Here is a 27,699-nt window from a genome sequence, read left to right on the forward strand (position 1 = left end):
AAGGCTTTCCCATATTGACCGTAAAAGGACTAGCCATTTTGACCTGTCACATGTGGGGACAGTCAAACGCTCACAGTCAACCGAAGAATAGGGCGTTTCTTGATACGAGATAGATCCAAAGTAGAGCGCTATGTTAAGTCACATTGCCAGACTTGAGCACGTTTGTTTAAACAAAAGAACGAGAGTGCACGCCCCAAAAACGTTCGTATTACACATTTCAATTTAAGATTTGTTCCGACCTGTTCACCCTCCACGAGACATCTGTTAATCTTTATTTATAAGCGCGCCTTAACGGTTTGTGGCAACAAGACAATATTAAGTGATCATGACAAGAGCCGTTGCGTGACATTAACATAAAAATATCACGTTTTAGTATAAATTTAGACTTGAATATACAGTTTCTCGAGCTGTGATTGGTCGAGCGACCGGTGATTGAGACGATAATCATCGCTGGAGCGGTGATTATGAGGTTTTCCAAAGTTTTCATCCAGATAGGAAGTAACTCTAAGACGTTTATCCTGAATTTCGACTTTTCTCTGATATTCAAATCTAAAATTATACTAAAACGATTATTCCCCTCAGGCTCAGTGGAGGTGGATTTTTCCAGTTGACGAAATGAGCCGGGGAAATGAGATGCAGAGATCTATATTTTTAAGTGCGCCCAAGGGTCTGACGCGAAAAGATAATTGTGACTAGAGCCGTTGCGTGACACAGACATAACGAATAGTATGTCAAAACTGAATATTCTTCAAGAATGACTAACGAAAGGCGCTCTAGACAATTTCAAAAAAAAAATTTGTTGAAGTTTCGCTTTTCGTTCACAGGTTTAAAGTCAACCTTAAAATCAACGACCAATAGGCTGAAATGGGAGCCGATTCTTACCAGATAACCCTAATTTCAGGGATAACCCAATTGATCATTGGTGTGCTTTGTTTTTTATTCGGAATCGCTGATATCGCCACAACCATAGCTGAACGTCGCATCACAGCTTCATTAATCTCCGCTATCCCCATTTGGGGTGGTATTTGGGTAGGTATTATCGTTCTTTATTTTCAAAAATGCTTTAGCAGCAGAGTGTAAATATATGCTATTCTTAGAAGGCGAAGTAACAAACTTCTTTGCATCTACATGCAGTCTACAGCAGGGAAGCCAAGTTCTACCGATATTCATGTACTTTCTGCGATATTATCTTTGAAATTTTGCAGTGAGTATCGAGAATGACGCTGAAAGATAAATTTCAGGATGTATTGTAAACATGGACGCACACTATTATTCTGAAGTTGCTCTTCACTTACCATTCTGACAAGACGTTTTAAAAATTATTACAGAAGGAAAATATGCAAATTTTTTCACTGAGTGGGAAAATGTCACGCGATATTAAATATATATTGTCAAACAATAAATTGCGTGGTACGAAAATAAACTGTACATTAGTTTTATAGGTCCAAAGTGTGAGTATTTGCAGTAATAACTATTTTAATAAGATCAAATTTTAAACATTTCTCTAGTATTTATTTTTGCCTATTGCTGGTTTTCACATGACGTCATCAAAACATCAAAATCTAAACTATAGATCGTATAAAGGCATTTCTCAAGTATGTTTTAGAAATCAATGTTATAAGTCACAAGAAAAAATCTTGACTCATTTCGATGTTTGGTTCCCGAGTTATGAAGGTTCCATCATCCAGCACGAACTGAGTATTAGTGCTGTATTACAGTGGCGCGCGATGTTGCACCGTGTGTCTGTAGCTTACAGCTATTTTCATAAACATGTGTTATGGGATAGACCGCTCTAGGTAGAGCTACTCGGGATCTTTATTCTACTTTCTCTTCTTCTATACTCTATCTCTACTCTTCTGACTAAAACTAATTACATGAGCTCTATTCATAATAACTTCATGACAGGTGTCATTCTACAATCAATATGATATCATCGCTGTGCCTTGATTGGCTAATGGAAATAGTAAATTCCTAAGTGTGTGTCTTATTAAGAATAATACGAGTGAAAATCATAGAACTAAACATAGCTTAAACCAAAGATATCATATGATTATATGGTAAATGTATAGAAAGGTCTACGAGGGATATTTATATCATAAGAATAGTGCTAAAATAACTAAGCAAAGGGGGAAAGAGTGTTTAGGGTGTAACCAGAGGTGTACATGCTAATGGGAGGAGCTAAGTGGTTTACTTGTAAATTCAAAGCATGCCATCATCTAAACTTGCGTGATGGTAGCCTTACTGAAATCTTATATCGATATTTTCAATAACTAATTGATCGTTCTTTATCTTGTTTTCATATGATAAGAAATAGTCATTAGAAAACTGATGTCTAGCTTAGTCTGTAAAAACATTAATTTTCTCTCTCATAACACATACGACCTCGGTGTTCTTGAATTGCACGCTGAAATTTGGTTTTTCGCTGCTGTCAATCAAACCTAATCAGTCGGTAACTTTCATATTTTTGACTGGCGGCAGCGAAAAAACCAAATTTCAGCGTGCAATTCAAGAGCACCGAGGTCGCATGTTTATGAAAATAGCTGTAATACACACCCGGATTTGTTCTGTCAGTCACTTAATTATTGTAGACTGACAAACTAAGCCGGAAAATTCGAGGTTTTTTCAGATGTGAAATTCAAACTTTCGTGTCTTAGTTTAAAGTTTTATTTGTTTGCTAATTGTGGGTTTTGTTTTTCAGATCTGTGTCACCGGTATCATTGGAATATGTGCTGTACGACGTGCAAGATTTGGAAGGTCGGGATGCATAGTAAGATAACATTCTTAACTTAGACTGCATATCATTATCACCACTACCACTGCCACTACCCACTGCCACTGCCACTGCCACTGCCACTGCCACTGCCACTGCCACTGCCACTGCCACTGCCACTGCCACTGCCACTGCCACTGCCACTGCCACTGCCACTACCCACTGCCACTGCCACTGCCACTACCACTGCCACTGCCACTGCCACTACCACTGCCACTGCCACTACCCACTGCCACTGCCACTGCCACTGCCACTGCCACTGCCACTGCCACTGCCACTGCCACTGCCACTGCCACTGCCACTGCCACTGCCACTGCCACTGCCACTGCCACTGCCACTGCCACTGCCACTGCCACTGCCACTGCCACTGCCACTGCCACTGCCACTGCCACTGCCACTGCCACTGCCACTGCCACTGCCACTGCCACTGCCACTGCCACTGCCACTGCCACTGCCACTGCCACTGCCACTGCCACTGCCACTGCCACTGCCACTGCCACTGCCACTGCCACTGCCACTGCCACTGCCACTGCCACTGCCACTGCCACTGCCACTGCCACTGCCACTACCCACTACCCACTGCCACTGCCACTACCACCACCGCTACCACCACCGCTACCACCGCTACCACCGCTACCACCACTACCACCGCCACCCCCACCACCACCACCGCCACCGCTACCACGTACTACCAATCTTTTCACTGACACCGATTAAGTCATGCACTGAAAATACTAAATAATTTGTCTAAATTTTCGCAGACGAAAAGTTAGCCAAATCTTAGATGCTTTTGAATCGTTTTATTTTTTCAGTGTTGCGATAATGGAAGTCCTGAGGTGTACACCACGCAAGGAAATTGCTGTGCATCATTAAAGTGTATGGTAAGTTGATGACGACTTGGAGGACTTTCTTTCTATTTATCATCATACCAGTATGTATATAATAGTGACCACTCGTAGATTGTTGTAAACGTGGGATTCTCCATAACTACAATTGTGTTTACTCGTAGATTGGCGTATACATGGGACTCTCCATAACTGCTAGTGTAATTGCCGCCCTCATGATTATGTGTTATGCTCTCACTTTGAGTTGGCACGCCGATCGCTCTACTAAGTATGCATTCGTGTACATCGCCTGGATTATGATGTTCTTAAGTATTGGTGCGTTCGGTGTTGCAATTTGGGCTTCTGTTTGTTGCTGCAAAATAATATGTTGCGGTCAAAATCCACAATCGGTAAGTGATATATTAAATGCAATCGTTGTACCCATGCAAATAAAAAATGCGATACTAATCTCAACGTGTTTTAGGCGCCCGTCGGGCCGGTAGTGTACACACAAACACAAGGTCCCCCTGTTGCATATATTATCGTCCAAGGACCCAATGGCACTCCTGTTGCCATACCAGCTCAAACCAGTGGGCCTATGATGGAGCCAGGTGGAACACCCGAGAACAACCCAGTCGAGCAAGCTGCTGTTCCTCCTCATTACAATGTAAGTTCTGAGACGACCACTTGTTCATCATAACTTTAGTATGAAATGATCAAAGTTACAAACCTCTTGCACGGACCGCCAGTCAGGGAATGATGTTACAAGAAGCAGGGAAGCTTATTTTCTCATGACCCAACGTAACCCTGTTTTTCATAGTCCACCCTCCCCTTCACTTTCTGACCAGTTCCTCATCCTGATCAATTCAAATCTGCTGGCCGATTCAAGAAGCTGTCGTTAATAATAATGCCTGTCTCTAAAACAAATTTGAGGGTAAACTATTAATGTTCTATTTTCTTATCTCTTCTAGTTTGGTGCACAAGGATTACAGGCAAATGAAAATTCTGTCAAAGTCGCTCTGTAGTGTTTTTTTCTTCTTATTTGTTTCATCTTTGTTTTACTTTGTATTGTCTATACAGTGGTACCTCCATTACCTCCGTTTGCGACCTTATACCATAAGGTTCTTCATAGCCAATAGAGGTGTTTGTTGTATATAGATTGGTTTTTCATTCAATATGGAAACCAAATAATGCTCTTTATAAATATTTTAGCTGCTTAATACAGGTATCGCTGCATTTACTTTTCACATTTAACTTTTCGGCATGGTTATAACTCTGACAGATTTTTACTTTCTTCTTAGCGGCCCGCACGCTAGAAAATTATGGATGTGCAGCATGCTTGTCAACTCACAACTTTAAAACAAAGCTTTAAATAAAATAAGTATAACAGTAGCAGTGCGCACTCAAGAAATCCCCCAAAAAATTATAATTCAGAATCTTTTGTTAATTAAGGTGCGAAAAAGACCAGTTTCGGGTTACAAATCACCGCTGTGTTTTGAAGATTCATTTACTCAGGGCTAGCCTCGAATCAGAGTATAAATATTCACAAGTACGAATGGTATAGCAAAAAATGCACAACTTCAACGATAAAAACACCTTGAAATTCCACGGACCTTCAGAACTTTTCTTATACGAGCCTTTACCGGCGCTTGCATTGCTACGCGGCCACCCCAGACAAAAATCGCGCCGTGCACTTTGCAATAGACTGCCGTCAATCAAACAAGTTGACGCCATTCACACGCGTTTGGACCGGCCCGGATAGGCCCGGTGAGTGTGGCTCATAATAATTGTAAACAATCGACCGAAGTTTTGACGCCTTTTGAATCACACACGCGTGTAAATGGCGTCAACGTGTTTGATTGACGGCAGTCTATTGCAAAGTGCACGGCGCGATTTTTGTCTGGGGTGGTCGCGTAGCAAAGCAAACGCCGGTAAAGGCTTGACTAAAGCTTTGAATGCTAATTTTGTTCCTTATCCAATCCCAGAGAGTGTTTGCCATTGGATGGCCCCTCCTAAAAGGGAACCCCGTGAATATTGATCAAAGAACACTTCCCTCGCACTTGAGTATCCTTCACTAGCCTATCAAAGTCATTTGAGCTTCTGCCACCTGTCTAACACCCAATCTTCTCTTTTTAAGAGGTGGAATCTAGGATATGATAGAAAAAAAGAAAGGAAAATACCCTTCAGATAAAGTCCCTATGCATGGGATTCCCGATCAGGAGGGAGCAAACCTCACACGCCTGAGAGCAGGCGGTCCAAAGGCATCCCAGGAATAAGGTAGCCATTGGGAGTTTGCTCACCCTAATATAGGAACAAGGAGTTACTCAGCCAAGTCAAGTAAGAAACCAAGGGGGAAAAATAAATAAAATAATAAATAATAAATAAATGAGCAGAGACAAGTATAAGTAGGCATCTTTACTGATGCTAAATCGTATTATTCTTTAAACAATAATACATGCCACATAATATACGCGACTTCCATCATGCTTCCAGAGTTTGGAGCCCACTTTCCTCTTTTGGCTGCCCCCACCATCTTGCCTTGGTACCCCTGAACAATGGCTCTTATAGTGCCCCCATTGTAGACACTGAAAAACACTGGATATTGGCAAAGCGGCCAGCTCTTCCACGCCCTCCTAAGGAACCTCTGGTAGCCGGCCTTGGCGACACCACCTTCATAGCTTTGTCAACTTTAGCCATGGCTTCAAAGACTTTCTCATGGTACTTGTATTCCATGCAAGCTGCCATGTTGGTTGATATAACAACAGAAGCGAATGTGGAATGCTTTGTTATCGTCAACCAAGATGTCGGCTATAACGTAACATGCACCTGCTCTATTAGATCTTTTTCCATTGTTTTCTTTTGTGTCTATTTGACTATTATACACTAAGAACTAGAAACTGTTTCACGTGGGTCTGAGGAAAATCACTATAGACCCCTTGCATGTGACGTCAAAGCAGCTCGATCTGGAGGAAGACAAAACAAAAGAATTCCAATCTCTTGAGAATTGGAACCTTTTTTTAACACCTTGGACAATTGTTCACGTCTCTATTATTGCAAGCTCACCGTTTGTCTCGCTTCGATGCAAAGGCACTGCTACCTTTCAAGATGGCACAGGGAACTGTGAAGGGGATTATTGTCAGTTAACTGACTGACCCCATTGGCACCCTCACAGCTAAAATACTCCGCCAAATTACAAGCAGCTGTCAGAATTCTTTGTAGAACGAGCAATGCTAGCATAAAACAAGTTATGTAAATATCAAGCAGGGGATGCCGGGAACGCTCTCTAGAGTAGACACGTACGTTTGGAAACGAAAGGCCTATCAGAATTCAGAATTCTTTGTAGAACGAGCAATGCTAGCATAAAACAAGTTATGTAAATATCAAGCAGGGGATGCCGGGAACGCTCTCTAGAGTAGACACATGTACGTTTGGAAACGAAAGGCCTATCGCCACCGCTTGGTTTAAATTTAAAAAAAAAATTGTCAATGAATTCTTTTAATATATCAACATGGTTGTATTCGGTTTGGTCTTTCGATGCGTTTTTAGTGAGACATAAACGAAGCATTTCGAAAACACATTAGTATATATAAGGCCTAATATTGCTTCATAACGTGGTCAATTATACGAACGTGACTTTCTCACAAGTGTTTATGACCATAAAAAAAAATAGACATGACGTTATTAAACACGGAAAATTACTGAAGCACACTGTGCATGGTGGACAGACAACATCACCTCATGGCCTGCGTACATTTAAACAAATGAAATCAACTCCTAAATTCCAATTCGATCTTAGGAGATAATCTCGATAGTCTTAATTATATATCTTCTTTTGTTGGCACATGCGAATAAATGAGGATTAATTGGTTAAACACCAATCCTCGGTTATGTTGACTGCAGCCTGCATGGTTCTACTTTAGTCGAAGGAAAAATTCATCTTATTCAATTGCAGATTCATATCTTGTTATTACAAAGAGACTAGACGATGTTTGCAGTTCGTGAACAGCTCCTGGTGTCAGGCGTCATTCAGCTGCTGATTGGTACTTTATGCTGTATATTTGGTGTCTTTGAGCGAGCTGTTCAGACAAGTGGTCATGATCATAGGCGGTCGTTTCATAATTTAACACTAACGTCCATGTCATACATTGCTGTTTGGATGGGCTCGTGGGTAAGTACGAATACCTCCACCAAATGTTAAACCTGAATCAGTTTAATTTCCCATAAAAAAATAAATCAAGAAATATTGCGGGTAAATAGAGGCAGCTAGATCTTGTTGTTATTATTATCATAGTATTATTGTTATTATTCTCGTTTAAGAAAGACTTGCCTTATATTCTCCGACTGTGTTTACCCTTTCGTCTTGAATGTAATCGGCAGTCTTCCGATCCCCTATATTGCGGGTAAATAGAGGCAGCTAGATCTTGTTGTTATTATTATCATAGTATTATTGCTATTATTCTCGTTTAAGAAAGACTTGCCTTATATTCTCCGACTGTGTTTACCCTTTCGTCTTGAATGTAATCGGCAGTCTTCCGATCCCCTTTTCAGATTGCCATCACAGGCTTACTTGGAATTTTTACGAAGAGAACATCTACTTTCAAAGCTACGGTAAGACTTAGATTCTAAATTTGTAATTTTTTCTCGGAACATTTTTCTATAAAAGCACTAGCATTGGCTCCTTGACGATAAATAATATTAAAATGATGGCAAAAAATGTTAATAAATGTACGTATACGTTCCGCAAATATTTCCAAGCGCCCATGGTCCTACCTAAACAACCACACAAATTTTATCTTTCATTTGGTTTCATATTAATTGATTTCAGATTGGTGTCTATTTGGGATTTACCATCACATCGATTGTCTTCGCTGCCGTCATGATCATTATGTACTTCATGACGGTGTGTATTACTTACGAATTACATAGCAGCAAAAAAAGAGGAGTAGATTATCATATGAGTATTTTGATACTGATCCTCAGTATCCTGGAGTTTGGTATCGGTATCTGGGCGTCTGTTTGTTGCTGCCGGGTTTTCATTGGTAAACCGCAAAAGTGGACACTAACGGTGAGTGTAAATGTGAATGAATCTTTGGAATGTACAATCAAATATGTTTTTGCAGCAAAAAAACAAAATTCAAAGCATGTGGGGTGCTCTGTTGATTGGTTCCCGATAGTAGACGAATGCTACATAATTGTTGGCCACTATCTACTGCTACCTATGCCTCGAAAAACCCGAGAATTTTTCTATGGAACAAAATCAGATAATGATTTTTATGGAATGAGGAAAACCGGTGAAACCGGCCATTGAAGCAAAGGAACAGATCTAACGACAACTCTATTCATTCTCTACTTTCACATCCCCATAATACCTTGCGTCTTGGTGGGGTAACCAATCAAAAATTTGTCCCAAATTGAAAAGTTTTTAAATTGAATTTATATTATACTTGCTTTTATCCGTACAATACTGATTATCAGTTTATTCCAAGTTATTTTTGCGTGTACAGATCATCGAGAGTTTTGGTCTTACAGAAAATGTATTGACTTACGAAAAAATGTTTAAAATTTACCTTAAACGTCTTCAAGCTTTTATCTTTTTCTGTTTTTTTTTTTTTTTTACTTCTTCATTTTATCTTTGGATACCAAACACGGTATTGTCAACATTGTCTGATCAGCCTTCAGCAAAATAAGTGGGTTTGTACCCTCCCTCTGGTTACCCCCCCAAAGACACAAAGTATTATGGGGATGTGAAAGTAGAGAATGGTCCTGTTCTGCTCCAGAAATTAAGTACTAAATTCTGATCTTTAGAAGTAAATAGAAAACAGTTTTATGGTGTGAAGAAGGAAATATAAAATCGAGCCATCCCATCCCACATTCCATGGCCTTTGACGCATTGACCTTACGACTCGTTTCTCCGATTCCTAATAGAGAAAACGAGGCTTTTCCGGTCTCGTGTCAAATACCTTTTTTAAGCCCTTCATTGGAGTAGAGTAAAGAATTCAAATATGTTTTGAATATAACCACAGGTTGAACAGGTTGAACAGCTTAACTATATGCAAATGCAAAATGGTTCTCAAACTGGATACGTTATCATCCAAGGACCTGATGGGAATCCTGTGGCTATACTTAATCAAACAGGTGGACCCATGACTGAACAGAATGACATTCCACCTCATTACAGTGTAAGTTTTCTTGTGGGCGTTTCCCCCCAGTATTTCTTGTGCATGTCCTGCATGTTTCTTCTGCATTGACCTCCGTGCGCTATGTGCTATTCATGCCTAGAGCTCCGCGCAAGAGTGCAAGCGTCGTAATAATATTAAGATCAGAGAATTCTTTTTGTATTCAAGCGGTGAGCGCCAAAAACTATTTTCTTGAAGAAAGGCTGTTGTACAAGGCTAAAATCTTGTTATTTAGAACTGAAGTTTAACTTGTTTGGAAGCGGAGATGACCGATGAAAGTGGAATCAAAGTGTTAACCCAAAGCAAAAATTTGAATCGAAAATGAGGTTTAGGCCTTCATTTGCTTATTTCCCATACATTTTCTATAAAAAAAGCCTGACAAAGCAACATTCTAACACAAATGCAACAAAACATCTTTGTACAATTGAAAATACCGCTTCAAACAAGCATTTTATCATAGTACATCAGCTTCTAACTGTTAAAAAAAGGTTTTGAGTGTTAACCCAAAACGAAAATTGGAATCAATCAGGTCTAGTTTTTGGCGCTTTTTGCCATTATTGCTCGCTATATTATTCTATGTTTTATCTCAAGTTGATACAATTGAATTATAGTGGGAAAACATCCCTAATTTTGATCTGATCTGATCTGATCTGATCTGTATTTTTATCTGTCACTACCATCAGGCAGCAGCTGCTACACACCAAGATCTACAAACAAGGAAAACTGAAACAGAAAACAGAGGACACTCTTGTCAAACTGTAACATATGTATAGGTCGAGAGAATGTCAAACATATCTTCTGCGCACGCGGCTGCTCGGCATTGAGACACAGATTGAAGGACCTTACTCCACTACCCTGGATTCCAGAGACCTGGAGGCTTATAAATTCAGAATTGTACGAGAAGATTGTGCATTTTTTTGTTTATAATACACTCAACAAAACCGAGCAACTTAATTGGGACTCGACAGAGTACAATTTGGAATTCAATTGTCTTGTCCAATCAGAACCGAGTAATTTTGTTCACGGGTGTATTAGAATAATTTTAACTAAAACTGAGGAGAAAACCAGTCATACCTAAGAGTCTTGATCATGGAAGCAAACAAAAGAATATGCCATAAATGTAACAAAAGTGTACCCTCATCCTGCTCATAAATTGGCATGGTTACAATATTTGGACATCGAGCATGGAGCATACAGACTCACATGTGACTAGTGCTAACTAAGATCGTTGGAAGATTGATTGACTCACGTCAAAAATTCTTGATAATTGCTACTTCTATGGGTTGCGCATTTTATGAAAATGGTGGCAAATGAGTAAAAGTTTGTGAATATCAGTGATGATAATAGGGCAACTGAACCCGTTGCATGGTAGGTTATTCTTGCCTTTAAAAAAAGCAAACCAAGCGAGCTAATAAATCAATACTTAAGTTAAAAAACCATCTCAACAAAGGTAAAAAGGCCTTCATCGAATCTCAGTCCACCTATGTGAGCTATGTTGGTTGGTTCTCTTTCTGACGCGGAGGGTTTTCCTGGCCTTCCAGGTTTTCCTCCCTCCTATCAAACCAACTCTAACTAATTCAAACTGGTTACAGTTGTGCTCTGGAGTCATACATGGACTGTATAACGACTGTCAAAGGTGCCCTCCGCATGCTTGTCAAGCCGGTTGAGCTACGCCACTGCTGTATTGCTGGTTTGCAATCATTCCCACGAGAATGAAATAACAAAAGACATGGTGGCCATGTCGGATGATATAACAAAAGATACTAATGACGAATCTTTTGTTGAATTCATCCAACATGGCGGCTGTGAAAACCATCAATTGCGGTGGTGATTAGCGATAACAAGTTTAAGGGATTAAATATTCATATCGTACATTTTAAATTCGACATCTAATAGAATTCGTAATCTTAAGCTTTATAATTTATTCTATAATTTGACTCATCGGTAATATTAAACATAATAATGATTATAAAATAATTCCTTTAATGTATTTGATACGAGTCTTTACAGGTATCTCAAGCTCAGTTTTAGTGTCGATCGAATTACAGTTAATGTATGGAGTCTGTAAAAGATAATTTTTTATAAGCTAAGAAAACATTTGTACATATGTTTTAAACTTACGTACTTGTTTGTATTGATCCCTTGTGGGTCTGGGATGAGGCCAATCCGTCAAGTTTTTTCATAGGTAGCCCAGGCTTACCGTTAGTGTTGAATAACTGAATCGATCGAGAGACAGACAGACAGACAAAGATTATATGGGTATCATATGGGTATTTTTGAATCCTCATTTTTACGCTTTAAAATAATTCAAATCAAATAAAACTCCCACCGTGTGTTGTTGATATATTGAACAGCCCCATGGTTTAATTACAGCTCATTTCGTTCGGGTTTAGATGACGTTTCCCCACCACACACTAAAGAGGAGAAGGTAGGAAACGACTCAGAAAAAACGGCCGTCGAACGGTCGAACCCTTTGCCAAATATTTTGCCGAAAAATGCTTCCAGTTGAAACTTTCTTTTGCAGGACTTTGGAGAGATAACTAAGCCACGCTATCATCTTAACAGAATTAACAAAACCATTATTCTTGAAAAGCAATCCCCAAATGAGTATCACAACCCGGCTTCTCTGGACGCCATTTTCATTCCTGACTCGAATGTTTTGCCACCCGAAAACCGTTTTTTTCTCGAGAGAGCCTGGACAGAGGAAAATCGGAAACTCTCGAGGGTAGCCTAGTCACGCGCACCTCATACACAATCGGCTGGAATTCCTTCAAAATTCAACCTTTGGCTAACATTCCTCCAGAATCCATTTTCTCGATAAATAATCTAAGGCCCAAAGCAATCCTCGGATCTTCGGTCCCTCAAACCAGAATATCTGCACCAAAATATCCGATTTTATGCGTAAACCGCCACAGTGATTTGCCTTCTTGGCAAACAGCTCGATCCGGAGTTATGCCAGGAATGCAAACGGTCGTCAAATTGGGAGCCCGTCCAGAAGGTACTGCGAGAGTTATGTAAACACGTTTCATTGCTTCTTAGCGTCGTAGACTTTGGAGGGACAAAAGTACGCATACGCGTCCGGGACGAGCTGCAGGGTTGGTCGTCGGTCGAGGAACAAGAGCCGAGATCAACCCTCCACCCTTTATACGAGTTTCGTTTGCTACCAAAATTTGAATACCGAAAGTCAACCTTACATAATCGGGGGGAAAACTAAAAATCCAGTCACTTTAGGTGTCCTAGTGCCCGTTACGCCGAGTATAGAATATAGACAAGAGAAAAATGAACTGAGACTGAAGGAATCCTACCCATATAGCCTTGTAACCATCATGTGCACAGTTTGATGCTATTTTTACACCATTTGTTTTTCTCACGCGCATTTACTGCGCGCGCTCTACGCTGTTTCGAAAGCTTGGCAATTACGACAGGAAATTGAAGTAGTAATTTGTTCAACCTTCAGTATTTTTACATTTATTTCCCAAAGCTTTCGACCTACATCGTCATCTTGAGGGCAGATTTGAACATTTGAACATAAGAAAAGCACTAGAAAACGTTAGCAAAAAGCGTAGAGCGCGCGCGTACTATGCGCGTGCAGAAAATCAAACGATCAAATAAATGATATCATTTGATGATATTTTCAGAATAGATTCTAAAAATAGCATCAAAGTGTGCACATGATGGGGCACAGGGATTCCTTCTCTTAGTTCATATTCTCTTGATATAGAGTATAATCATGTGCGTTCTGAATTACCGATATATCTTCAGCTGTTTCAGTGACGTCTACTGTTGCTTCGTTTCCTTGGTAATTCTACGTACGTACAAGCGTGACTTTTGGACAAGGGTCACCACACATCGAGAAATATAATGACGTTCTTCTCGACGCGGAAAAAAAAAAAAAGCTGAAGCACAAGCAAAACACATTCAGTCGAAGAAGAATCGATCCGTTCTATTAGCAGATTCATATCTTGTTAAAAGAAAGAGACTCTTGACGATGAATGCAACTCGTAAACAGCTCCTGGTGTCGGGAATAATACAGCTGATAATTGGTAGCTTCTGTTTTATGTTTGGCATAGGTGAGCGAGCTTCAGCAGATCAACGCCACCGTCTTACACTAACATCCATTCCTGTAATTGCTATTTGGATGGGTTTATGGGTAAGTACGAACCACTCAAACACTTTTTTTTATATCTTAATTTCTAATTTCCCAAAATGAGAAAATCAAGAAGCATTTTGGGCAAGAATACAGACCAATGTAGCTGCCTGCATCTTCAATTTTTCATGTCAAGTCGTTCTCTGTTCTGCAAATTTCCTTGCCCTTTTAACTCCGACTTGGTTGCAGGCCGTTTCTTCTTGAATGTACTTTCCTTAAATGACGTATTGTTATTTTCCTTTTTAATTAGATTGGCATCACAGGCTTACTTGGAATCTTCACGAAAATAAAAACATCATTCAAACCCATGGTAAGAGAACATTACTTATCTTAAAAAAATCTGTGTGTGTTATAGCACATATCTGTGACCAGCCGACTCGCTAGTACACCGTCGAAATCGAAGGTTTTAACCTTCAATTCCTTCTCCGACCTTCAATTTACGAGTCTCGCCAGCAAACTGAATAAGTTAAGTCTTAATATGGTATAAATAAATTCATAAAAAACACCATACAGTCTGATGTGTCGAAGGTGTTTTTCCATCGCTTGCAGTTTTTCTTTTATTCAAACATAGTCTTTCAACTTCCAAGAATTTTTTTCCAGACTATCGTGATTTAGTAGTAATTTTAAACCCTCTGATTCAGCGAGATGAGAATGTAAAAAAAATATATACACCTACTTGCAAGAACGTTGTCATACAAGAATAGAACATTAGTAATTTAGTATTCTTTCTGCAATCAAGTGTGTGTGTATATATTTAGCAATAATTCGCTGAAGGCGAAGTGAATATCGGGAATATTTACCGAGACGCTAGTCTTCGAGCGGCGAGGTAAATATTCTCCATATTCACTGAGCCTGAGGCGAATAATTGTTTTAGCATATATCAACTTGTGTAAAGAGTAACTTATTTTCATATACAATAATTCAATTAAAACAAACTAACAGAAACTTTTAGTTTGCGAAACAAATTCACGCAAAACGTTTAGCAAAACTTTTAAGCAAAACTTTTAGGCCATACTTCGTTGCCTTTTTAGCATTCAGGAATGGCATTTACTTTCATTTTTTCAATTTCCTCATCGGAAATTGTAGCAAAACGATTGCCGGCAGATGCCATTTTGTTGCCGACTCAATATTCCGAGATTCAGAGAAAGGATTCAGTTTTCCAGGGGAGAATTAAAGACGTAACTCTATTGTTGTACCTCCTGTCATGGCTGCCACCATGTGATGGTGCAAAGCCTCTATTGCATGAATTTGTGGTAAATATTGTGCAAAACGTTTTATAGAACGAGAATACGAAACTTCAACAATACAAACACTTCGAACTTCCACGTATCAAACGAAATCGATGCTAACACTGTCTTCGAAACGGGAGTTCGTTGACATTGGCTACCGGACAATAAGAAAAAAAAAATATTGACACGTTTAATATTAATTATTTTCAGATTGGTGTCTACTTGGGATTTTCCATCACATCGACTGTGTTCGCTGCCGCCATGATCATTATGTACTCTCTTTCAATTGCCATTTTTTTATGGGTACAGTTATTACATTATTACAATGGGACAGATTATGTGATGAGCATCCTGATCCTGATCCTCAGTATTCTGGAGTTTGCTATCGGGATTTGGGCGTCTGTTTGTTGCTGTGTGGCTTTTAGTGGTAGACAACCACAAACGGTGAGTGTAAATTTAGGTGTAAATGAATCTGGGATGTACACTGTCAATTTTGTTCTTGACGTTGTATTATGCATGAGATGGACTTGAGGGAGTTTCCGTTAAAATCCCAAATTACAAACGGCACGGGCGGTCCTTGATGGTGCTAAAGATTATGCTCTTAACTTAGGTAATTAAAGGGGAGGCCGGATGTGCATCTGAAAACACCCTTCAAGAATAAAACAAACTATCGTAAGACTATACACGTATTCCGAAGCCTTGAACCCTTTGGTGTTTACTACGGTTAACTACTAGTATTTTATTCTAATCATGTAGTAATTATTTACTTGATTATCATGACTAAAGATTAATTTAAAATATATTTGTAGAGTATATGATTAAAGTTACAAATACTATCTTATATAAATAGGTACCAGTCGGACAAATTGTCTACATGCAAACACAAGTCGGAAGTCCTCCAGCTGGATACGTTATCATCCAGGGACCTGATGGGAACCCTGTGGCGGTACCTGCCCAAATCAGTGGACCCATGACTGAACAAAGTGGCATTCCACCTCATTACGGTGTAAGTTTTTGTGGGCGTTATTTTCAGTATTGCTCGTACTGTCAGCTTCTTCTGCAATGAGATCCAAGCGCTATGCGCTATTTATGCGTGACTGTCATGAAGAATCACGGACTACATGATTGAAATTTGTAGAACTCAAGCTTCTCCCTGCCGTTCGCTGAGTTTTCGGTCAAAGTATTCTTATCGTAGCAAGCTCAAATAGATCTTTATTGTCAGTTAGTTTACATTTCTTAATGAAGCAATTAACTATTTCGGTTTTGGCATGATCACATGCATCCTGAGTCCTCGACACACCCTTAACCCAATCTACATCTGATTACTTTTATTTACTTATTTTATTCAACAGAATCCTCCGGTCCAGCAGCAGCAACAAAGCCAAACCAAGGTTCCTCTTCATAGCTAGAAGATTGTTAAGTCCCTGCTTAATATTAGAGACCTTTCGATCCGACGACGAGTACGAGAACCCGGGGGGGGGGGGGGGGTACTACCACCCCAACTTGGGTAGGGGTGTGCCGCCAGGACCTCAAAACCGTGACCCTATCCCAGACCTAAAATTTTGATTTTACATACCCTACCCCAGACTAAAACTAAGAATCGTACACCCTATCCCAGACTAAAAGACGGAAAATACGGTTTTACAATCGATTGCGATCAATATTTACTAACATTTTTATTGTTTTTGGTCGGCAGAAAGCGTAGCCTATTCGCCATACAAAAACGACCAAATCGTTAACCCTACCCCAGACCCAAAAGCCGAAAAACCATGCCCTATAGGGCGGCACATACCCGTATAGCAAAATAGGGGAGTACCCCCCCCCCCCCCCCGGGACGAGAACGAGTACGAGTACAAGTGTTTAACTTTTAAAGAGAGGCACTATCTTTTTGTAGTCGTGATCGTGTACGTAGATTGAAACTTCAGATGGTAAAAAATGGGAAATCGACGACTACGATTTAGTGTTAACCACGTGCACAGGACCAATTTTAAAACTGGTACTCGTACTCGATCTCGTACTCGTCTTCGTATCTATAAGGTCGCTAGTACCGGTAACGAGTCAAATTGATGATGACCGGCGTTAACGTTTTGCTACTGATAGAGCTTTTTAGTTTGCTGACTCAGATTCCTTCCTTCTTTTGACAAAAAATACGAAGTTAGTTGATTTAGCCGATTTTCGTTTTGGTGGTTATGACGTCATTTTCCACACTGCTTCGTTTAGCTTGTTTTCTAGCCTACGTATATATGATCGGCCTCAAGAAATCGTTGGGATTGGTCGGGGGACTTGGAAGGAGGGAATCCTTCTTCTCGGTCCCCGTCCTGCTCAAAACACCACGATACCGACACGATTTCTCGAGGGCGGATACGTACGCTACTCATTGGTATAGCACAGGCTAAAATATACAAGCACTACAACTTACCTATATTATCTTCTACTATTTCATTAGTGCCACGTGGTCCACATACTCTCATCTTAGTTCAGACTAATGATGATGTAGTAGTCTCTTGATAAAAGATCCTGGTGCATGCTATGTGACTGTGGTTTTCGATATTCTGCGAACTCTCCGCAATAGTTACAAGCTGCACGTTGAAGTAGTTGGTTTTTTGTTGCCGTCAATCAAAAGTAATCAATCTGTACCTTTTATGTTCTTGACTGGCGGCAGTGAAAAACCAACTTCTCAGCAAGGCGCTAAAATGCCAGAGTTTGCAGAATATCGAAAACCGCACTGTAGTAAAAGGGGAAAAAATCTGGATACGCTCCTAGCTTAGTCCTATTCGCTTCTTCGCTTATACACCTTATACACCTTACACACTCTGTTCTTTGCTGTTTTCTTCTGTGTCATTTTAGGGTGCCAGAGCTAGTGTTTAACCTCTAAGGTTTTTCTCTTGCACCCTCCACAAAGCATCATAATCTTAAGCTTTAGGATTTATTCTTTAATTAATTATGATTTCTTAGTTGACACGAAAAACTTGATAGCAATCACAACACTTACACCAAGGGCGTGACTAACTTATTATCGACATTGTTCTATAATAATTCCATAATAAATGATAAATAAATAAATGATTCCTTTTCAGTCTAGTCGTCTTTATTTGCAGTTGTTAATTTTTCGCCGATCAATATGTTTTTTTTCGTGTATTCAGTCCAGGCTTGCGCTGTCGATTTGAATATCTGTGCTGTTTACACTTGATATTCTAGTTGCTTCCGCTAATGTAGGTCCAGTTTACATGTGATGGCGAGTTGTTGGCATAGAAAACTAACCTGTTCAGCATGAACTGACACATGCTTGTTATGAAAACTTATACCTTTTGCTGTGTCAGATGGTTTCTATCATCTTTCAATAGGCTATTTTAATTTTCTCTCCCTATTTCTTTTTCTTTTAATTTCCGTCCAGAAGGGTTTTATGGCATTCTCGTTGTGAGGCAAAGAAATAAGGTTATCTTTCTTTTGGAAATAAAACTCTTTTGTCATACCTTGTTCTTGCCCTACAACATGAAGTGATTGCCAGGGAAATGCACCTGTATTTGGGTCCACCTTCTCTTTCTTTTCTTTCTTTGTTTCTTCCTTCCTTCCTTTCTTTTCTGTTATTAGCCTTGTTTTATGCGGTTGTTGGTGCTCTTCCTTCTGCTGCTACTGTTGTTTTTTCTGTTGTTGCTGTTGTTATCGAGTGGGTTCTGTTACGTTGTTGTGGTTGCTATTGTTACTGCTGTTCATATTGACGCAGTTGTTGGTGTTTCTTCTGTTGTTAATGCTGTTATGTATGCTATTTGTCTTTGATTCTAATTTGCCGATATTTCGTTGCCGAAGTTTGTTCTATTTTTGAGAGTTCCTCTTCTTGATTAAAGCATGGAATTTCTTTGTTGTTGTTACTTTGATAATGTTCAGTCTTTCTTCGATTATCATTTCCTCAAGCATTAACACTGAGATTCCTGAAACCTAAGAGATTTAAAAGTCAATTGTCTCTCCACTCTTCTCATCGAAAAAGAAGACGGTTCAACCTCGATCCGTCTGCTCCTGAATCCAAGCATCCTCTCGAATGCACTTCTATAATTCTCACTTTGAAAAGCGCAAATGATAGGATTCACACAGGAATTACAAACAATTAGAAAGAATGACAATCTACGAAATGATAAACGAACGTCATTTGGTATCATCGATGCGAAAAACAGGTAGACAAGCCTTGGGGTGAAAAAGAAGACAAACGCACATGTAAGTATCAGCAAAAGCTTGACAAGTTTCCTTCTACTTCTGACCTCATTGATACGTGTTTGTGGCGTTATTCCTGGTATTGTCCCCAGTATCCTTTTGCGGTAAATTTCTCGTAAAACCTTGAAGTAACAATAACAGATGGTAACAAGGATGAGAAAAGTTACGGTACCGACTGCAATCCAGTATACTTGAGAACTGAAAGTGAACTGACAGCGATGAAGCTGTTGGTCATAGTCGGTGTATATAAGCAGAGGAAGAGCGATCACCACGGAAGAAAGCCATATAGCAAACACTACGTATAAAACATTGTCTTTGTTCATTCGCAATCGATGTTGCATTGGTTTGATCAACGCATGGTAGCGCTCCACGGCCAAGATGCATAGCGAAATGATCGATACCGACAAGGTAATGCAAGATAAGTTATTCTTCGTGATGAGGATACAGACCATTTTTCCAACCATTCCATCTGGGTGGCTATAGAATTTCAAAATAACGAAAGGAAGACAAGACAACATTGTGATGAGGTCTGCAGTTGAAATATTGGCGATAAGAAAGTTTGTAGTCGTGTGCATTGACTGGTTGATCTTGACTGCTCGTATGACAAGCAGGTTACCAATTAGTCCTGCTAAGATGACAATGGTGTACGCACAAGTTAAGATAATGTGTTCAATCTTGCTTCCCTGACCGCTGATACCGTAGTTGCTATATTGGTAGTGTTCTTTGCTATCTTGTTCGGTTTGTGTACTTATGTTTGAAAATACGCGGTCGTCATTTTGTGAATTGGACATTTTTGCTTCTGAAGGAAGGATTCGAACACTCAAAAATGGCCCAAACTCAGTCACAGTGTGCGCCACCGGATACAGCGAAAGCTGACAGCGCGAAATTAAAGTTTCCAGTGAAACACAAGATAAAAGTACTCAAATTGATTGGAAAATGTGTGGTCTGGCTAGTGCGCGTTAATTTAAGGGTTCGAATTCAAGCATAACGTCAAGTCTAAGACTGACAATGCTCTGTAGGAAGCCGCAGCTGTTTTCATGTGTCCATTATATAACCAAATTTTAGTCTTTTTTTCTTTTGATTCCAGATAATTTCTTTATAAGTTCCTTTTCAGTTGTCACTTATATATTTTTCGCTAGAGAGCATATATATGATATACTTATATCTTGTTCTTACATTCAGATGAATTTGTATCCCTTCCAATCAGAATCATTTTGGAACCGTACCCGGCTACAGAAAAATCAAAACTTGCAACATCGTACCAGATGTTTTTCCCTCAAGAAGGATTTCTCTTCTTCAAATTTCACCAACAAAGCCCCCACGTACTATCTATATATCTTGCTCTTTGCCTTGAACAGCTCATCTGAACTCGAGTTTTAAACACAAAGTTCTTTTCTTGTAAATGATTTAAAGCTAAATGGTACTTTCCTCGTAATGCGTCTTGTCAAATCCGGCAAGCCTTTCGTTTCCACAATTGCCAGCGACGTATTTCTCACTTCGTATATTCTGTACAACTTGAAATTCAAAAGCTTTAAAGTCTACATAAGGAAGCTGAAGCCCTAAAACACTCCGAAAAGCTCAGCTTAATTCATGAAAATACAAATTGCGATTACACCTGAATCAATAAGGGCGTTTCGTAATTTAACACCAAGTTATGAATAACCCATGTGATTGATTGACTGGTGCAGTTCGTTGACCAATCACAAGCTAAAGTAATCAGTCTTGTTTGTGCTCTCTAATAAGTAGATACAACACTTGATAATTCTGAGCTATTTGATATATTTGATTTTAGTTAACGTCTTTAATGTCATGCTGTTCAAGCCCTTGGTGTATAATGTAAATACAAATTTCGTATCAGTATAAATTCTAAATGTCCTCTTGTTCATACACTTATTAGCAATTTCCTGTTCAAAACTAATAGGCATCGGGAGCCTGTTGGCAGATAGGAAATAGAAAAGAAAAAGTGGGTTCCTATTTTATTCCGAGTGAAAAAGGTTTGCTTTTGCTCGTAAACTGTTTCTAAACTATTTAATTGCGATTGTAATATACAATTTTTTTTTGAAACTTGCGTTAGTCAAATGGAGTTTGGGCGGCTCGCAAAAGCATATTCGTGCAATTTTTAATATGATTGGGGTACATGTTACATCATATAGCCACCATAATGGTTGACGATAACAAAGAATTTCTCATTAGCTTCTCTTGTTAGATCAACCAACATGCCGACTGTCTCATTGTTATTTATATCTCAAGGGATTTGGAGTCGTGTGGTTGCACCCCAAGAATTCCTGAGTTCGAGAAAACGATCATGCGTAAAGTTAACGTTTGTCGCTAGCAAGTGTGGGCTAATTCCCAATATTTCCAGACTCTGCGCACTCCGCACTTTTCCTGGACGAGAAGCGAGCGAGCTAGGCTCGAGCTTAAAATCTACTTGAACTTTGAACACTACATTTTTGGTTGAAAACGTGGGACAGTCTTTCTGAAGCAATCTCATTCCCAAAGGGAAGGTGTACGAAGGGTGAATAGCGCTATTTGTCGGATAAATCCTTATCCTGCGAATAAGTCGATTGCTGCTATCGAATAGACTTATCCGCACTGGATAAGATTTATCCGTCGGATCACCCTTCACCCTTCGTACAACTAGGCCCAGGAGATCTAGAGCGTGCACACGAAACAGAGGGGTTGAGAGGGGTAAGTATTTGGCACTTAAAAGTAAGTCCAATCTATATTTTTGCAAATGGTGAATCCACTTTTTTGTTCTTGGATAGTTAAAAGTAAAGCTAAAGTAACAAAACATTCACTACACTGCTTAGATTAAATGTGTTTGAATACTATTTATGGCAAAAGTCTATTTCCGTAACAGCTTTTATCCCAATCCCCTACATTTACATTTTCCAGATTTACCGGGTATACCACGGTCTCCTTTGAACCCGGGTACACCTGCTAACCCTGTCATACCCGGTGCCCCTGTTTCTCCTTTAGGTCCATGTTTTCCTGGATATCCACGTCGTCCTATTTCGCCCCGTTCACCGGTGGGCCCTCGTCTTCCCCTATGACCTTTGTCTCCCTTTTGTCCTTTTAATCCTGGTGCACCGGGGAAGCCTGGCGGTCCTTGAATCCCTTGATATCCCCTTTCTCCAGGTCTGCCCGGTCGTCCGAGCATTCCTGGTGTACCGGATGGACCAGATGGACCGGGCATTCCTCTGACCCCAGTGGGTCCTTGATCACCTATATCTCCCTTACGGCCAATTTTGCCACGCGGTCCTTGAATTCCATGCAGGCCGGGCTCACCTTTCGGTCCTGCGTGCATATAGTTGCAAAGAATGAAGCGGTGAGTATGGATGGATGGATGGATGGATGGATGGACGGACGGACGGACGGACGGACGGACGGACGGACGGACGGACGGACGGACGGACGGACGGACGGACGGACGGACGGACGGACGGACGGACGGACGGACGGACGAATGAATGGATGGATGGATGGAGGGATGGAGGGATGGAGGGATGGAGGGAGGGAGGGAGGGAGGGATGGAGGGATGGAGGGAGGGATGGAGGGATGGAGGGATGGAGGGAGGGAGGGAGGAATAATGGAGGTATGGCTGATTTTCTGAAATAAAATGAGACGGGATGCATGATTGATAAGGACTACTATTAAAACAAACCTGGTAAACAAATAGTATCTCTCGGCTTACAGATGTCTGACGCCTTCAAGGATTTCAGGTGAAGCTTGATCGCCATATGCACGTCTTCTATTGACAGACCTTTGCTATCAGCATCTCGACGTGTTCGTGACGAAGAATCTAGATATTAAAAAAGTCAGCTGGCAAAATGTTTGGAAAAGGGTGAGCTGCCCATTTTCCTTAATCCATCCTTCCCTACGCCGCTGTACTGAAATTATGCATTTCTTTCTTTTCCTCGGATTTGTATGCTCGCTTCTTGGTTTTTTGAACTGGGCTGATCTAAGCAATGGATGGTTATTAACAAGGGCGGATCCAGGGGGAGGGGCAAAGGGGGACTGAAGCCCCCCTTCAGCAGAAAACAAAACAAAACAAAACTGAAGAATTAGATGCTCTTTTAATCGTTTTCCGTTGTGTTGATGGAAGAAACTGAATTAGCCCCCCCCCCGGTGGTAAAAGTTTGGCTGGATCCGCCCTTGTTAAGTCATAGAACGAACTTCGAAACAAACTGGCTGGGCTGACTCATACCAGGGCATGGCTAATTGTATTATATTTGTACTCATTTTGCACGTTATAGGTTTTGCGAAGGGTGGAAAATTAAAACCCGTATCGTTTCGAGAACCACTAGAGAAGGGGCAGAATTCGAGATCATTCGACTGAAGTAAAACTGGTGTTCATCTAACATGGTTCTTAAAGACTTAGATGACAGATGAAAGGCGATTCTATCTTAGCTGGTGATCGATCCACGTCACCGTAGTGTATATGTATCCTTCTAGATGTGATCAGTGTTAGAGATCCGTCCTATAAAGATCATATATGCTTACCTGAAATATTTTATCTTTGACAGTTCAAAGACGCATAATTTTGAAATGTGGATTAATGAGATAACAAATAAAACTAAGGAACATTTAGCCATGACAAGCCTGGCATAAATAAGGCACACGTACGTACGCCAGCGCAAGATATTTACGTACGTCGAGTGTATATATACCTTTCTTGTCTTGGATGGCTTCATCTTCATTTGAACTCCTTGTAAGAAAAACCCCCGTAAGGAGTCCGGTACAGAAGCCGACGAACAGCAGAGCAGCTACAAATAAGATTTTAGATCTCTTGCACCATCCTGTTGTACTAATCCTTTGAAGGAGATTTTCCTCGCAGTTTTCTTGTTGGGCAGCCATTTTATTGATATCGATGGACTTGGCTGATAGACTGATACTATCAATATATATATGCTCTGATAGCCAACAACTTAATAAACGACCCTTAACTTACTAAACTTGATAAGTCTATCTCATTACAGAGAGTTTTCCAGCAAATATGCTGACGTTCTGCGTGGCAAGATATTTCAATGTTGACTTTGCAGTTCACTTGAAGTCACAGCAGTCTTCTTCTCTGAAGAGAATTATAGTGACTTCAGAGCAAAACATTGGTCTCTTTAGGAATGGTTGTCAGCACTAGTGACGATAGGATCAAGGATATCAGATCATGTTACTCGATTCCCCGGGGTGGGGGGTACTCTTGCCCGAAAGGAAGTTTAGAGGTTAGCTATATGTAGAAAAAACTCCCTAAATGCAAACATACAAACGAAACAAAAGCAGCGGTGTGATATCAATAAACATAAATACTCTGATGAAATCTAAATCTAAATCACTAATTTTAGAGAAAAATGATATATGCCTATAGTACGTATTGTATACTGATATAATTATTGAAGTCATTGTGATGTGTGACTTTGAAAATAAATAAAAATAATAAATTAAATACTTAAATAAGCCTTCAGCTTGTTTTTGAATGCGGAAAAAATGTCGGCCTCAACTACTTTAGTTAGGTTATTCCAAGAATGGATGATTCTTATGAAAAATGAGTTTTTATAGCAATTGACTTTTGCTGGCTTAAGAGCAGAGTATTATTTCAGCCAATCTCGTACCCAGAGCCTGCGTTTCTTCTGCGTTTCTTCTGGCTATATCTCACTTTCCGAAAATTAAGCATGCGCCAAAAAATGGATTATCCACAATCTCGTACCCAAAGCCTGCGTTTCTTCTGGCCTGCGGCGAAGAACGAGGGCTCTGGCATAATCCATTTTTTGACGCATGCGCAATTTTCGGGAAGTTAAAATTTAATCATTTAAAATCATGCTTTCAAACAGAGTTCTGTTTTTATTTCCGATCCGAAATAAGAATCAGAAATCGGGAACGTGTATTTTGTTTTTGGCAAGTCTTTTAACGTAAGCGCTCTTATACCGGAAGTCCAAGAAATCCTGGTCTCAAAAAATGGACTATGCCAGAGCCCTAGTTTTTCGCCGCAGGCCAGAAGAAACGCAGGATCTGGGTACGAGATTCAGCGAAACGGCTTTGCATCGTAAAGCGCATGAGCATAATATTATTTGCAGGCAGTTATTTGCAGTTGTCTCGGCCAATGAAAAACGAAGGAAAAAATAATTTGATTCCCAGCGGCTGGGGGTAGCGACGGAAAATACGTCTGTTTTCTCACGAGACTACAGCAATTCTTCAGTGCACGTTATATATAAGGAGTTTAACTAGTCGCCTAATGATCATGACCTTTATGGCTCGCAGGGTATTACGATTACCGTGCTGTTTATTTTCAATGGACGAAGAAGAAGAAGAAGAAATGATCAATTGATAAATAAAGCGGCCAGTCACGTCTACCACGTAAAGTCAGTGGGTCACTAAATAATCATTTAAGCGGCTTTGAATCTTCACATCCACGAGAGGGGCTTCTAAGGCCAGTCCAATCAGGTACATGGCATTTCTAAAGCAAATAAAGAAACTTGCCAATCAGGCAAGCTAATGATAAAATACAAAATAAAAAAGACTGTGGATTCAGTCAAGCTAATAATAAAATGAATGCAGCATAAGATGACTGTAGATTATCGAAAAAGGGAAAGACGCATCGTGAGAGGGTTATGACGTCAACACGCACAACAACGGCAAATCATAAACCGGCCGGTACGCAAAACTAATATAACTTGATTGATTTCAATTAATTACTGAATTTCAAATATACATGCATGACATTGATTGAAACAACAACAACAAGAACAACAAGAACAAGAACAAGAACAAGAACAACAACAACAACAACAACAACAACAACAACAACAACTGATTGAATCTATTGATATTGAAAAAAACATCGCCAATATAACTTTACCGAATTGGCTTGAGTGACCAAAAAAAAAAAATGTTCCAAGAGTGGAGGTTGGACTTCACTACCCTGCGAGCAGAGTCTCCTTTTAACTCCTATACGCAGGAGACTCTGCTCGCAGGGTAGGACTTCACGAAATACAATGAATGTATATATAACCGCATCAAGTCCAAACTCGAAGCGAATTCGAGATAAAGGTCTATATATATATTGAATCAATGAAACCCTGCATCTTGAGCTGGTCTAAGTCAGTAGAGATAGAAGTTGACTGCCTACTTTTGAACGTTCGATTTGAGCCCACGATGTGCGCGCTCTCAAAAACCGCTGAAAAATCTACAAGAGTACTGAAGAACCATACGCGTTTTGAGCTTCAACAGGGCAAACCCTCAAATTTTGCACGGGATTCTCAATTTTTTTAATAGCTTATTCCGGAAAAAACTCCTAAAAATCTAGGTTATATCAACATTTTAGAAAAAGTTAATTTTTCTAACACGAAAAAATAGATTTTTGTAGAGATTTTTGTTCGACTTGTGAGATTTTTAAAGAGCACCGAAACTACAAAATATGACAAATCAATGTATCTCTTTGTCTTTTTGTCGAAAATATCCGCGTATTATTGTAGAATGATTGACTAGCCGTCATTCGTGCAATCATATAGTATGCTAATAACTATGATCTTATGAATCTTAATTTTTTCTAATCACTTCCGGTGGCGCAAGTTTAATTGCCCAAAAAGCTCGCGCGTAGGCTTCCATTAAATGCTGATTATCTCGAAAACGAGCTGGGGACACCCAATTTTTTCTTTCCAGATTTGGAATCAGCATTAAATTTCAATTCGGAAAATCGAAGTTTTAAAAAAAGGTTAATATTTTTTTTCCAAAAGTAGGCAGTCACCTTAAACGTTGTTACCATGAAAAGGCACAATTTAGAACTTAGCTACCTGACTGATTACTGGCATACATATCTGATAAGCGCGGATTATTCAAAGACGTATTGGTATTGTCTCTCAGTCGATCATTTTCAGTTTTCATTTCCGGTAAAATAATTGCCAGCTTTGTTCTGAGATTTGATTGGCCCGAGCTGCTCAAACACAAGTTTTTTTTTGATGAAGCCTTAGATTATTGATCGAGCGAGCCAGGAAAGAAATTTGAATGTATTTAATAATTTTGAACACAATCAAGAGGAGAAAAGAATACAAATGTCTCTCTCTTAACCTTACCAGTTAAATGCTCTTTATATTCAGAGTACTCTCTCCAGGTAATGCAGGTACGGTTGCCTAGTAACGAACATTCTCTCCTAGTCATCTATTTTTATTAAGATTTGAGGTAAATATCATTATTTTTGTCGAACTGATGCATGAACATTTGATTGGCAGCTTTTCTAAGTGTAGTATAGTACTACCGGATATTGAAATACAATTAGTTTCTTTTAGTATGAGATTAATGCTATTTTACCCCTTTTTCTTTCTTTATTTTCCCTGGTCCCCCCCCCCCCCCCCCTATC

The 27,699-nt window shown here is 39.8% G+C and overlaps 4 protein-coding genes across 4 annotated transcripts; 2 read left to right on the forward strand and 2 right to left on the reverse strand.

Annotated features, from left to right (window-relative positions):
- The first annotated feature begins 713 nt into the window (after positions 1-713).
- LOC116295345 (uncharacterized) lies at positions 714-12,121 on the forward strand. The gene is made up of 11 exons (XM_089028761.1): positions 714-1,029; positions 2,699-2,767; positions 3,583-3,651; positions 3,780-4,004; positions 4,079-4,261; positions 4,566-4,586; positions 7,577-7,762; positions 8,143-8,202; positions 8,420-8,659; positions 9,618-9,773; positions 10,454-12,121. Exons 1-11 carry the CDS (start codon positions 865-867, stop codon positions 10,541-10,543), a joined length of 1,464 nt encoding a protein of 487 aa, XP_088884887.1. The 5' UTR covers positions 714-864; the 3' UTR covers positions 10,544-12,121.
- Positions 12,122-13,655: 1,534 nt separating this feature from the next.
- On the forward strand, positions 13,656-18,222 carry LOC116295350 (uncharacterized). The gene is made up of 5 exons (XM_089028611.1): positions 13,656-13,920; positions 14,168-14,227; positions 15,357-15,590; positions 15,997-16,152; positions 16,499-18,222. Exons 1-5 carry the CDS (start codon positions 13,759-13,761, stop codon positions 16,553-16,555), a joined length of 669 nt encoding a protein of 222 aa, XP_088884737.1. The 5' UTR covers positions 13,656-13,758; the 3' UTR covers positions 16,556-18,222.
- An 838-nt stretch (positions 18,223-19,060) lies between these two features.
- On the reverse strand, positions 19,061-20,143 carry LOC116295347 (prolactin-releasing peptide receptor-like). The gene has a single exon (XM_089028762.1). The coding sequence runs from the start codon at positions 20,141-20,143 to the stop codon at positions 19,061-19,063; it is 1,083 nt and encodes a 360-aa protein (XP_088884888.1).
- A 2,025-nt stretch (positions 20,144-22,168) lies between these two features.
- On the reverse strand, positions 22,169-24,455 carry LOC116295348 (uncharacterized). The gene is made up of 3 exons (XM_031703139.2): positions 24,023-24,455; positions 23,017-23,154; positions 22,169-22,649 (listed from the first exon to the last, which is right to left on the reverse strand). The coding sequence occupies exons 1-3, from the start codon at positions 24,207-24,209 to the stop codon at positions 22,216-22,218; spliced, it is 759 nt and encodes a 252-aa protein (XP_031558999.1). The 5' UTR covers positions 24,210-24,455; the 3' UTR covers positions 22,169-22,215.
- Between the last annotated feature and the right edge of the window lie 3,244 nt (positions 24,456-27,699).

This window comes from Actinia tenebrosa, unplaced genomic scaffold (assembly GCF_029948245.1).
Source record: "Actinia tenebrosa isolate PJP-AT-01 unplaced genomic scaffold, QUT_ActTen_1.0 PGA_scaffold13__45_contigs__length_12533684, whole genome shotgun sequence".
NCBI lineage: Eukaryota > Metazoa > Cnidaria > Anthozoa > Actiniaria > Actiniidae > Actinia > Actinia tenebrosa.